Source organism: Lampetra planeri, chromosome 49, assembly GCF_965212315.1.
Source record: "Lampetra planeri chromosome 49, kcLamPlan1.2.h2, whole genome shotgun sequence".
In the NCBI taxonomy this organism is placed as follows: domain Eukaryota; kingdom Metazoa; phylum Chordata; class Hyperoartia; order Petromyzontiformes; family Petromyzontidae; genus Lampetra; species Lampetra planeri.
The window spans coordinates 9,214,037-9,227,125 of NC_136155.1; the positions used below are offsets into that span (position 1 = coordinate 9,214,037).

At 52.7% G+C, this 13,089-nt stretch overlaps 1 protein-coding gene across 2 annotated transcripts in view; it reads left to right on the top strand.

Annotated features, from left to right (window-relative positions):
• The window catches only part of TMEM141 (transmembrane protein 141), a 43,497-nt gene extending 40,114 nt beyond the window's left edge, over nt 1-3,383 (top strand). For both annotated transcript variants that reach the window (XM_078616019.1, XM_078616020.1), the window contains exons 4-5: nt 2,241-2,348; nt 2,701-3,383. In XM_078616019.1, coding sequence (XP_078472145.1) covers nt 2,241-2,348; nt 2,701-2,792 — 200 coding nt within the window. In that variant the 3' untranslated portion in view covers nt 2,793-3,383. The remainder of the gene's footprint in view (nt 1-2,240; nt 2,349-2,700) is intronic.
• Nucleotides 3,384-13,089: the final 9,706 nt, after the last annotated feature.

Here is a 13,089-nt window from a genome sequence, read left to right on the forward strand (position 1 = left end):
TGTTTCATCGTGACCCGATCTCTCATGGAGATGTTATTCCTTGCGTGTGCAATTTTTGCTGTCCGTGTTGTGGGAAGACAAAGACGGTTGTTTCCACGGTGGAAGCACCCGGCGCATGCGCTTATTTATTTATTTCCCAGAGCGTGTTAATTTCCTTTGAGCCATTGCCCGCGAGTTTTATTGGTCTCATTTCCTTGCTTTTGTGCCTGCGTGTGGAGATCCTCTCGGAAAGACAAAGACGGTCGTGTTGCTGCTTCCCCTGGGTCGTTGTGTTTGGTTAATTTTGAGAGCCTTATTCGCCGTTAGCTCCTAGGATATTCACTTTAATTCCGTACTTATTATTTGACTTCTTGTGATTATTTAATCTGCTATCCCGGCTAGGAATTTTGTTTTGGAGCGAAATATATGCCATAATTGTTCTTCGATGCTTCGGCCCGGCCGTGTAGAAATTCTTTAAAGGTAAATAATGTCAGTATTTAATTAACAATGATGAGTCGCGATTTTGGTGCAGACTGTAGTCTGCTTTCCAATTGGAGTGAGGATGGATACTGTTTGCTTAATCTTCATGGCTAAGTTTACTTGTGCATCTAACATGGTTCAAAGACCCGTGTGTGCTTTTTGTCGTCAATGCTGTTTCTTTGTTAAAAACATAACCATCTCTTCCTCCGCGGTGCCCGGCCCTGCAAGGTTTTTTTTACGAGAGGGTGTCATTTCGACCCTCTGCCTGCCATTCCCCCCTCCCTTGTTCCTCCTGTGTGAAATTTGGGGAGTTTTTATGATCTTGATTACCCTTCTTTCATGCCCTCTTTCCTTTGAAATGAGGTGTGCGCACATCTGTGTTTGTGTGTGGGGGCCTCTGTGGGAGTTTGGGGGCGTGTTCGTTCCCACGTTGCCGCGTCTATTAAAAAAAATGATATTATCTATGTTGGCAGAATAATTCTAAAAAAAATTTAATTTTAAATATTAAAAAGGGGGGCATATACACAACAGGGGGGGGGTGATGTAGGGCTGTTACGGAGGGGCTGTATGGGTAGGGCTGTATGCATGGGATCACACGGGAAACAAGCACAGGGGGCGGGGCTCCGTGAGTGCTAACAGGGAGGTGCCCGCAACGACGTCCGCACCGGGCAGCCTGGGGGGTGGCCCGGGGTTGTGATCCTCTGAGGGGTATAAAGGGGGATGAGCCGGAGAGATCGGGGCTCAGTATTAGGATGGAGAAGGAAGACTGAAGACCGTCTAGCTAGAAGCCCTGGACTCACCTGAGACGCCGCCCTTGTCAGGGCCGCGCAGGACCGAGCCAGTGGCGTGGTCCCGCGACCCAGAGTCAGTCTCTGGGACTCCGGGTACCGTAGGCCGGCTAACCAGTGTCGGCCCAGACAGCCTCCCCTAGCCCAGTAACTGGAGGACTACGAGGCAGATCAGGATAGCTAGCGAAGTATCCCCAGCTATCCGGGTGAGGGGGCCGATACCCCCTCTAGTGCTGTCCTGTTCTGACCGCTTACACGAATAAACATACGTGTGCCTCAACCTTGGTGTCAAGCGTCTTCAACGGTACTTCACTAGCATAATATAACTTTGAGACCCCCCACCACCTACACATTCCACAAGTAGTGACTAATCCCATATTTGTCATCAATATGCTAAATTCATCTGTTGATATGTAAACTCCTTTGTCAAGGCTCTCTCATTATCCGACCCAGCTTAAAAATACGCTGCTAAGCTTAGCAATGTTCATTAGGTCGCTGTCTTTCCGACAGCCCTGTTCTTCACCTGAGGACGGCTGCTTGCGTTGTGGCCGAAACGTCGTGAGAATTTTATCTTATTATGTTTTCTTTTCATTATTTTATTATTTCCCTTATACGTGACTTTACCGAAAGAACTAAGAATATGAATCCATGCAGTCACGAAAGCTTTAAATCGAAATTTAAGCTGGGAGGTTGAATTGAGCGAGTGATACAGAGGCAGAACATGCGTGTCGTGCGTTGACCTCACATCTGGTTCTGGAATTGGTCCCAGCTCTGTATGGCTCTGAGTATGTGGCCCAGTGTGGCACTAAGCACGTGGCTCTAAGTATGTGCTTGCAAGCGTAGTTTGAGAAGGAAGCCCAAGGACCATGGTCTGGGATTAAAATGTTCTAACCACACTGCCTGAACAGCCCTGGTGGGTCCAATGGGTTTGGGGTCGAGCCCTGCGCCATGGCAATGACCGCTCTCCGTCATGTCCCCCCGTGCCTCGTGCAGTGGTCAGCTCGGTCGTCAGTTACAGCATCACCCGCAGGGAGGTGGGAAAGTGTGGAGAAAACTGGATTCGCTTTGAGAAGGGAGAGCTGCCACAAGATCTGACAGACGGTAACGGCGATGATCGTGCACATTTACAATCACTGCTTTTTTTCATGTTGCAGAGACTGTACCGGATTGTCTGCTTATTTATTAAATTGCGGTTTTCCACAATGCCGTTCATGATATTTTGTACTACTAGTAGTATTGTTGGAAACCTGTGTTTTTTCCTATGCATCTTGATGATCTCAGTATATAGAACGAGTGGCCTCGGTTTGGGGAGGGGGTGTGAGGCGCGATACGGGGAATGTTGAGAACCAATGAGACGTTTCCAAAATGATGCAGCAGCAACGACAGCGTGAAACGTTTGTAATTCACTGTTTTGCGCCATTTCCTCCGTCCCCTCGGTATGTTTCCCCCTCAGCCGTGGAGCGGCCGGAGGGAGCGTCCCCGTCCGCGGGTTCTGAACATGAGACGGCCCCCGGACGCACCAAGTACGGCGACGTCCTCGAGTAAGAAGTGTCTGGGTGCTGAGCACGAGCAGCCGGGGAGGGGAGAGGGGATGGCGACAGCCATGGGAAGAGGAAGAGTTCGTCACCAGGAACGAAGCTGCGAGCGGCGTGCCCGGAGAATTTAATATCGTGCAGCATCGGGAAGGAACTTCAAACTTTCGTGCTTAAAGGCCCTGAAGTAAAATAAAAAAAATTACATATCTGTCAACCCCTTATCAGTGCTACCTTATTACAGACCAATTCATATATTATTGGTCACCCCGTGCCCTTATACATCTCAACGTTCATCCTACAAAGTCCCATCAAAAGGGAGAAACAGACATTTTTTTTGCCCGTATTGAAACGGATGTACGCCGTATGGACCTGAAAACTAAATTTCCCTGTACATTAATACGGGTAAACCATATAGGTTGACAGGTATGTAATGAGGTTTTTTGGTGTTGGAAATTCTATCTGTTGTGAAACTGATGCCGAATAGGGATTAGTCATTGGGACCCCTTTTTTATTGCTGCACTACTGCACCACCAGTTGTTTTTATTGATGCACTACTGCACCACCAGTTTAAAATAAAATAAAAACTCAGGAAAAATCTAAATGAGTCTACAGAGCTCCTTCTTCGAATATGGGTTCTGCACCAAATTGTTGGGCGTTTGTACACAGGGGGAGACAGAAGAGTAGAAACGCCATGGATGAGAAAACACCCGCGCAATCACCACATACAAATCAGAACATCGCTTGCTACCATCATTCCAACCAATCACATAGTTGTTGCATGAAGTATAGCTTCATCACGGCTATTTGCGTGTTTGTTTCAAGTTTGGGGATGAACAAAGGTATGATTTAAACACTGTAACACTCTTGAGTGGTGTACCATCCCCTTCATGGCAATGTATGCATTTTACCATGAAAAAATACCTTAAATTATGACAGTACTTAGCGCCACTGTTCTGTGTAATTCATCCAATGTGCTGATCTGCATTGAACAGTAAACGTGCCCGTACCGTCGTAACACATACCGTGTCAACCCATACGGTTTACCCGTATTCTTGCGCAGGGAAATTGAATTTTCAGCTACATATAGCATACAGCCGTTTTAATACGGGCAAAAAATGTTTGTCTATTTGTGTTTCTCTCTTGTGATGGGACTTTTTAGGATGAACGTTGAGATTTATAAGGGCACGGGGTGACCAATAAGGTCTGAATTGGTCTGTAATAAGGTAGGAACTGATAAGGGGTTATGAGAACATTTTATACATATGAAGTATTGGAAATGACGGCAGGAAACTCCTTTGACGGGAACACACTTCTTTTATTAAATCTTGACTTGTAACGATACAACGCGTGGCCTCTCTTCTTCACAGTACGGTCACCATACAACGGTACAACTCGTGACCTCTTCTCTCCCGTAGATTCTGTGCTGCTGACTCTCTGTGCCTCGTGTAGACTCCGCGCCTCTGCTACACTCTTCTCTCGTCTCGTGTAGACTTTACGCCTCCGCTACACTCTTCACTCGTCTCGTGTAGACTTTACACATCTGGCTACACACTCTTCAGTACCCGTCTCGTGTAGACCTTACATCTCCGGCTACACACTCTTCAGTACCTATCTCGTGTAGACCTTATCCTCTCTCTGGCTACACCGTATGCATTACTCGGCTCGTGTAGACCTTACACTCTCTCTGGCTACACCGTATGCATTACTCGGCTCGTGTAGACCTTACACTCTCTCTGGCTACACACTGTACATTACTCGGCTCGTGTAGACCTTCCTCTGTCTCTGGCTACACCTTGTACATTACTCTCCATTACTCTCCATTACTCTCCTCTGCGGGCTCTATCTCTGCACCTTCGTCTTCATTCCTAGATGGTTCCACTTCTCCCCCCTACTCCTCTGTGCATCACCTTATATATCCCTTCCTCCCGGGAGACGGAGCGGATGCGGACCTCAACGTCGGCACCGCTCCTCAGTTACCCAATCACCACGCGCTATCTCTACGATCCGTTTCCGCCCAGCGCGTGTTTCCACTCCTCGACCAATCACACCGCGCTGCCACCCGATCACTCCCTCTCAGCGCGTCACCGGCACACAGCCAATCAGCAGCACTACCCCCATCCGCGCGCTGACGCCTGCTCCTCCCCGTCAGCGCGCGTCACCACACACACACGTACATACGCGCTGGCACACGACGTATACCCCCAGCGCGTATCACCACTACACATATGTAGTGGGTTCAACTGAGTCGCAGACATAGACTCTCGAGGCAGCGTATTTATTTAGTTCCAACACATGGGGTAACTTCCCCTTAACAGAATAACAACCTTCGGTGGTGACCACCTGGCTAACTACACTAGTTACCACGTAACTGTTACTATGGACCTGGGACCAACAGCATCTGCCCGGGTCCACGTGCTAGAAGACTCGTAGAACGGAGATCGTAGACGAAGGGTTATTTTCCCAGGATGAACAACCCCGGTCCCTCTCAGGACTCGGCTTGTATTCTCTGTGGCGTGGCCAGCTCCGCCCTTGGCCACGTCCACCTTCCAGAACCATCGGGAAGGACCTGGGTCCCAATCACGTGACCCCCCTAGCCCCCTCTTGGGGGCCCCTCTCTCATCTTAACCGGTCACGTGTCCTCCCGGGTCAACCAGAGTGCCATGGCCTCACACGACCATCCCCTTTGGACGGCACCCACACACCGTGTCCTGTAGGGCTGGCACTACACCCACAGCATGGTGACATCCAGCGATGTCACTACACATATGTAGTGTGTTATACGGAGGCACACACTGGAGTTGGAGGCAACACGTTTATTTAACGACCCAACAGGGCTGACTACATAAACGTACACTGGTTCTACATTTAGGTGATAACTACACGGTTAACTAGACCACAACGGGGTAACTACATAACCGGGTCAGTCAGTAACACGCTACCTGACCCACGATGCCGAGCGTAACATCAAAGACCGAAGACCGAGGATCGAAGATCGAAGAGACGTAGCACCAACAGGTTCCATTTCAACAAAGAGCCCAGACCCCTCTCGGGACTGCCCCTTTATGCTCCTGAGCGTGGCCTGGCTCCGCCCTCGACCACGCCCCCTTCTAGATCCGACTCGAAGGTTCTGGCCCATATCACGTATCCCTCAAGCCACCTTTCGACCCCCTTGCAACCCTGCCCCGGCCACGTCCACTCTGGGTTCACACAGAGTACCACGTCCTCACTTGCTCTCTCTCTGACCCTCACCAGAACTATGGCCCCTAGGGCCCGCTTCCATGCCATATTCGCTCTGGTGCCAGAGAGAGACTCAAGACGTACATTTCCACTCTTGTGACAGTCGCTGGCGCTAAGCACCATATTAACTCCATATAAGTCACTACACATAGTTGAAAATTTCACTGACATACGACACAAGTTCAGAACAAAGAAATCACTCGCTACGCCCCTTGGCGAACATTCTGCCACAAAATATCCGCAAAGACGTGCAAACTGAAAGTTAATTTACGTTTTTTCTTGCCAAAAAAAACCTACACATCAACCATACCTGTCAACCCATATGGTTTACCCCGTATTCTTGTACAGGGAAATTGAGTTTTCAGGTCCATATGGTGCACAGCCGTTTCAATACGGGAAAAAAATCTATGTTTTGTGTTTTTTCTCTTGTGATGGGACTTTGTAGGATGCTCTTTGAGATGTATAAGGGCAAGGGGTGACCAATAAGGTCTGAATTGGTCTGTCATAAGGTAGGCACTGATCAGGTATGGTAATAATCCGAATCGATGTGGGGAGGGGGGTACCTCCAGTCGGCGGCGCTACGCACAGGTTCATCCAGATTGTGTTGGGACCATCGCGGTGTGCCGCGAGTTATTGGGGGGAAAGAGCCAATGTGACTCCGTTGATCCACTCTAAGATCGCGGATCACAGGGGAGGCATGGCACATAACGAGCATCTGGAAAAAAGTGGATTATTTTCTCACAAATGGAGTAGCTCTGCAATGTGGGTCTATGTTGAAGAATTGTCATTGTTTTACCTGACATCCAAGTGTAATAAACGACTGGACCACGATGTCTGGCTCAGTGTCCTTTATTATTCGGTTCGTGCTGTACACCCACACGGCTGTCTTTACTCTGTAGCTTCTCCACGGTGCTGACTCCAATGTCGGCCCGATCCACAACAGCAGCTCCGCTGCTGTTTCTCTCCCACAGCCCCCCTTGGCTGTACTCTCTGCTGCTCTTCTCCCTCCGCAGCTCTCACAGCTTCTTGCTCTCTCTCTCTCTCTCCGCAGCTCCTCCTGGCAGCCACACCGCTGCCTCTAACAAGCAGCCCCCTCTCTCTCTCTCTCCGCAGCTCCTCCTGGCAGCCACACCGCTGCCTCTAACACGCAGCCCTCCTGGCTGTCTCCTCCCCAGCTGCACACCACTCCGCAGCTTCCTCTTATCTTCGGGGTTGGCTCCCGATCGCCGTCGGCGCCCCCCCTCTCCACACTTGCCCGCGTGGCCTCACTCTTTTCCGCTCACACCCCGACTACCTTCCCCTTCCGGTTTACCCGCTTAAAGCCCCGAACCTTACCCCCACGTCACATGACTCCACCCCCCGTGACGTCACCTCCGGAAGGTCGCTTACGCCCGCATTACACCACCCTCCCCCGTAGAAAAATCCCAGCCGCCCTCGGCTGACCAATAGCAAATCGTAATGCGGCGAACCGAGCTTCCCCCCCTAAAGGACACTAAGCATATAATGTAACAGCAAGAACAACAACAACGCAATCAACATCAACGATCGTACAAAAGCATGCAATAAATACAACTGTAAGAAAAAAATAACAAGACAGCAACAATCAACGAAACGTAAGCGATTTGGAACGTGTGCGGGTCGCCGGCCCGTCCCGGACGGTCGGCGGCCCACTCGCAGAACGGGAACGCGATGAAAGTCGAGGAACGACAGGAGGTAATCCCCCTGTCGCAGCTGGAAGTCCACCGCCGTCCCGTGTCTCTAAAGAGTTAGTCTTGGGCTTGTCCTGTGACCGTGCCCGCAGCTGGGTCGGAAGGGCTGCAGGGCTCGAAGGTCCCGCAGACCTGGCAGGCGTCCTCCGAGCAGGGCCCCTCGTCCCCCGCAATGTCACGGCCGGCCTGTCTGGAACAGGTACGACAGGCGCTCTAGCGAGATCAATGGACGCAGGCAGGGGAGAGTCAGCAGCAACAGACCCCGGCAAGGCAATATTGGGGGATGACGCATCATGTAAGGGAGCAACATATGGTTTCAAGCGCGACGTATGCACAACCCAGCGACGAGACCCAATCTGGACGCGTGCTGTCTGTGGGTTGGGAACCGCAATGAGGCGTACGGGACCATGCCAGGGTTTGTGCAATTTCGGCGAGGTCCCCGGACGTACCTGTGGACAATGAAGCCAGGCTAGGTCCCCAACCTTCCAAGGGCACTCCCCCTCAGACCGTCGCGCATATCGCTCGTTCCGGGCCTGGGCTTTGGCCGTAGCCACGCGGGCATTCTCCCGCGCCTCCGTGACTCGGCGAACCGTGTCCTGGATGTATTCAGGAAGTGGTTTCCGAGGTCCCTTCACCCCAGTTCCCAATTGCACATCCACCGGCGGCACGTTTTCCCGACCATACATAAGGTAAAACGGCGAATATCCTGTAGCCGCATGAGGCGTCATCCTGTACGCCGAAAGCACCCCGGGGATGTGCAGATCCCAATCTGATTGTTGTTCACTCACGGTATGGCAAAGCATGGCAGACAATGTCCTGTTCAGCCGTTCAACCATACCATCCGTCTGCGGATGGTATGGGGATGTCCGTACTTTCTTAGTCCCAAGGCCCGCGCACACTTCCGCCAATAATTTAGAAGAGAAATTCCTGCCCTGGTCCGTGAGGAGTCTCTCAGGCGCCCCCTTATCCATAATATACCCAAACAAAAAGGCGTCGGTAATGGCCGCGGCCGACTGATCGGGCAACGGCCAGGCCATCGGCCAACGGGAGAGGTACTCAACCCCTACCAGCAAATATTTATTACCCCTCGCCGATGGTGGAAAAGGTCCCAATATGTCCAGTGCCACCAATTCATTGACTCGAGACACCTGACTCGACTGGAGAGGCGGCACGTAAGGATGTTTCGGCGGCTTACGTTGTGCACACGCAGGGCACGCGCGCACGTGCCCTACGACATCTGTCGCCATGCCGTGCCAAAAATAATGACGTTGCAACGTCAACAAGGTCTTCTGCACCCCTAAATGTAAGAGAGTGTCACAATGGAGGGTTCTAATCAACTCGAACCGCAAGGACGTTGGTACCACCAGGCGCCAACGTTCCTGGAACCCCTCCCGCCACATAAGCAGACCATCTCGGAGAGCGGTTTGCGGCCCCACAGCCGTACTCGGACTCCCATTGTCCTTAGCAGACCGCTTCCGCAAGGACACCAATGACTCATCCATCATCTGTTCCCGGATCCAGACAGACCGCGGCAGATTCAAAACCCCGTCAGCCGGTCCCGGTTCCATCGGAGTGTCCGACTTCTCGACGGCCAGCGTGAGCGGCTGAGGGGGGTTTGGAATCGGCGAACACCTATGCGTCCTCGACTCACATTTACAAGGGCCGCGCCGCGGTAATCTGGAAAGTGCGTCAGCGTTCGCATGGCGCACACCCTTCCGATGTTGAATTTGGAAGGAAAATTCCTGTAGCGTGTCCAACCAACGTGCCAACTGTCCGGATGGCTGGTCAATTTTAAGGGCATATTGCAAGGCCGCATGATCCGTACGCACAATAAAAGAACGACCGTAGAGGTATGGTCGAAATTGCCGTAGGAAAAAAACAACCGCCAATAGTTCTCTGCGAGTGACACAGTAGCGGGTTTCCGCAGGAGACAAGACTCGGCTACCATACGCCACGACACGCTCTACACCCCCTTTAGACTGTGATAACACCGCCCCAATACCTGTGTCACTCGCGTCCGTATCAAGAATGAATGGGTGATCGAAATCGGGATAATCCAATGTTGGGGCCGTGGCCAATAGATCACGCAGACTCCGAAAGGCCGCCTCCTCCGGCTGTCCCCAAACAAACTTCCGTCCTTTACCCGTAAGGAGATGCAAGGGCCTCGCAATCGTCGCAAAACCCGGCACGAATCTTCGGTAATACGAGGCAAATCCCAAAAACCGCCGAACATCCCCCACGGTGGCCGGAGTCGGCCAATCCCGGACGCACGCCGTCTTTTCCGGATCCGTGGACACTCCCTCAGCGCTCACAATGTGCCCCAAATAGCGGACGGACCGTTGCAGTAGGTGACATTTCTTTGGTTTGAATTTCAATTTGGCAGAACGCATCCTCGTAAACACTGTCTCCAGCCGCGTCAAATGTTCATCGAATGTGCGGCTGAAGACAATGATATCGTCCAAATATATAAGACATGTCTCCCACTGCAACCCCGTCAAAACGAGCTCCATCAATCTTTGAAATGTAGCAGGGGCCGCATTCAATCCCATCGGGAGACAGTTGAATTGAAATAACCCCTGAGGCGTACGGAATGCGGTTTTCTCCCGTGAGGACTCGTCAAGGGGAAGCTGCCAAAATCCCGAAGAGAGGTCCAGTGTGGAAAAGAACTTAGCCCCCGACAATGCGTCGAGGGAGTCATCCATACGCGGCAGAGGGTACGCATCTGCCACCGATATCTTATTCAATTTGCGGAAATCAACACAAAATCGCAATTTGCCATCCTTCTTCTTAACCAAAACGACTGGAGCGCCCCATGGGCTGTTAGATGGCGATATAATGTCCGCAGCCAACATGTCTTCCACTGCCCCCCGTACGTGTTCTCGCTCCGCAGGACTCATCCGATGCGAATTTAATCGAATAGGGGCAGCATCGCCCGTCTCAATGTGATGGTAAAGCAAGGAAGTGCGGCCCAAATCCAAATCATCGGAGCTGAACACATCGGAATATGTCAACAACAATTTACGCAGCGCACCACGTTGCTCCATGGACAGGGAAGAATTTTCGTCACATAATTGAGCAACCCAACGATCATCCGAACTCCTTGGCTCGGAAACCCCAGCAACAACTCCCCGGCTATGTGGACAATCATGGGTCGCAAACGCCGTAGTGGCATGTGCCACAACCGTACCGGCCGGGACACGGACGTTTTCTCCCCCCGCATTAAGCACCTGTAAAAACGGTAATTGATCCGGCCGGACGATGGTCTGTGCCCCCACTAACGCCAACCCGGTTGTTATCGTGGCGGACGGTGACAACAAGACCCCTACTGCTCCTAGCCGATCAGGCAGGGGCTTCCGATACCGCAAGGGTATAAGCATCTGTGTACCAGGTGGGATGTCCACAGATGCGACGGACAGCGCCTGCACTTGTACGGCCGAAGCAGGTCGCCCCCAGGGCGACGGCAGAAACGAGATTTTACGGCCCCCGGCAGTTCAATACAATTCTCATTGATTTTGATCAAAATGGGCATCTTAGCCAAAAAATCGGTGCCTAATCCTCTTATCTTCGGCCCGTCCCGTCCATGGAGCGGAGGCGGCCGTCAGTTGTTGAGGGCCCCGGTCATCCGGAACATAGACGGCCTGCGCAGGGTTCCATCCCAGCGCATCCCCATCTTTGACGGGCCCCCCCGTCCACGCCGTCACTTGTTTCCAGCGACGGAGGTTGAATTGCGCATCGAGACACTTAGCAGCCATCCGGGAAGTTAGCTTCTCATGCCCACACACAGGCATGGGGATCCCTAGATCCCGAGACAGCTCCAACATTTTCCCTAATATGAGAGGCTCAAGCAGGTCCTGTGGCGTCTCAGGATAAGCTGCCATGGCCAGCTCCAGCACCGCACCCCTGAACGCCACGGGCGACTCCTCTGGTGCTCGTTGTCGTTGAGCGAATCGCCGATGCGCATCATCTGGTGGCTCATAAGCATCGGCCATTTCTTGAAAAACCCCACATAAAGTTGCCTTCTTATCGGTCGCTATGGAACGGAAGAATCGGACAGATTCGTCGTCCAGGAGAGTCGGCAACACCTCCAAAGCCTCCGCATCGGTCCATCTTGCTGTGCGTACCGCCGCCAAGAAGCGGCAGGCGAACGCGCTCCAGTCCCCACCGACGGAAAATTCTTTAACCGTTGTAAGGTGGCGACTCCGACTCCTCTTCCCGCCGTCTTCCAATGGTGGTGGTTGTGATGGCAAATTCAAAATGGCGTCGGCCCGCGGCGTGGCCAAGATGGCGGTTTGGCGCCACGGAGCGCGCAAAATGGCGGCCTCTTGCCGCGTGGGCAATGGCGGCGGCAGGACAGGCAACGTGGCGGCCCGCGGAGCACCACTTGCATCATCCATCGTCCCTGGCGCGACGAGATGGCATAGATGCGCCAGGACGTCCTTAAGTGCCTCCAGTTGTACCGCCATCGCTTGCCATCGTTGATCCGCGTCTGATGATGTCGACGGACCCGCCACCGCGCCAACATCCTCCACTCCCGTTCCCGTGGTCGCCTCAGCCTGGCTCTCCTCCACCACCCCAACAGGATCCGTGGTTGGAGGGAGTTCGTCGTCGTCGGACGAAGAAGCCGATGCAGGCGCCGGATTAACTTTCTTCCTCACTTGTTTCGACATGCCGTTGCACTTCCGACACCAGTGTAATAAACGACTGGACCACGATGTCTGGCTCAGTGTCCTTTATTATTCGGTTCGTGCTGTACACCCACACGGCTGTCTTTACTCTGTAGCTTCTCCACGGTGCTGACTCCAATGTCGGCCCGATCCACAACAGCAGCTCCGCTGCTGTTTCTCTCCCACAGCCCCCCTTGGCTGTACTCTCTGCTGCTCTTCTCCCTCCGCAGCTCTCACAGCTTCTTGCTCTCTCTCTCTCTCTCCGCAGCTCCTCCTGGCAGCCACACCGCTGCCTCTAACAAGCAGCCCCCTCTCTCTCTCTCTCCGCAGCTCCTCCTGGCAGCCACACCGCTGCCTCTAACACGCAGCCCTCCTGGCTGTCTCCTCCCCAGCTGCACACCACTCCGCAGCTTCCTCTTTTCTTCGGGGTTGGCTCCCGATCGCCGTCGGCGCCCCCCCTCTCCACACTTGCCCGCGTGGCCTCACTCTTTTCCGCTCACACCCCGACTACCTTCCCCTTCCGGTTTACCCGCTTAAAGCCCCGAACCTTACCCCCACGTCACATGACTCCACCCCCCGTGACGTCACCTCCGGAAGGTCGCTTACGCCCGCATTACACAAGTATAAAACATGCAAAAATAATTTATTACTCAACAGATCAAAAGTCAGCAAAGCTACTCTTCGATTTAAATGAGAT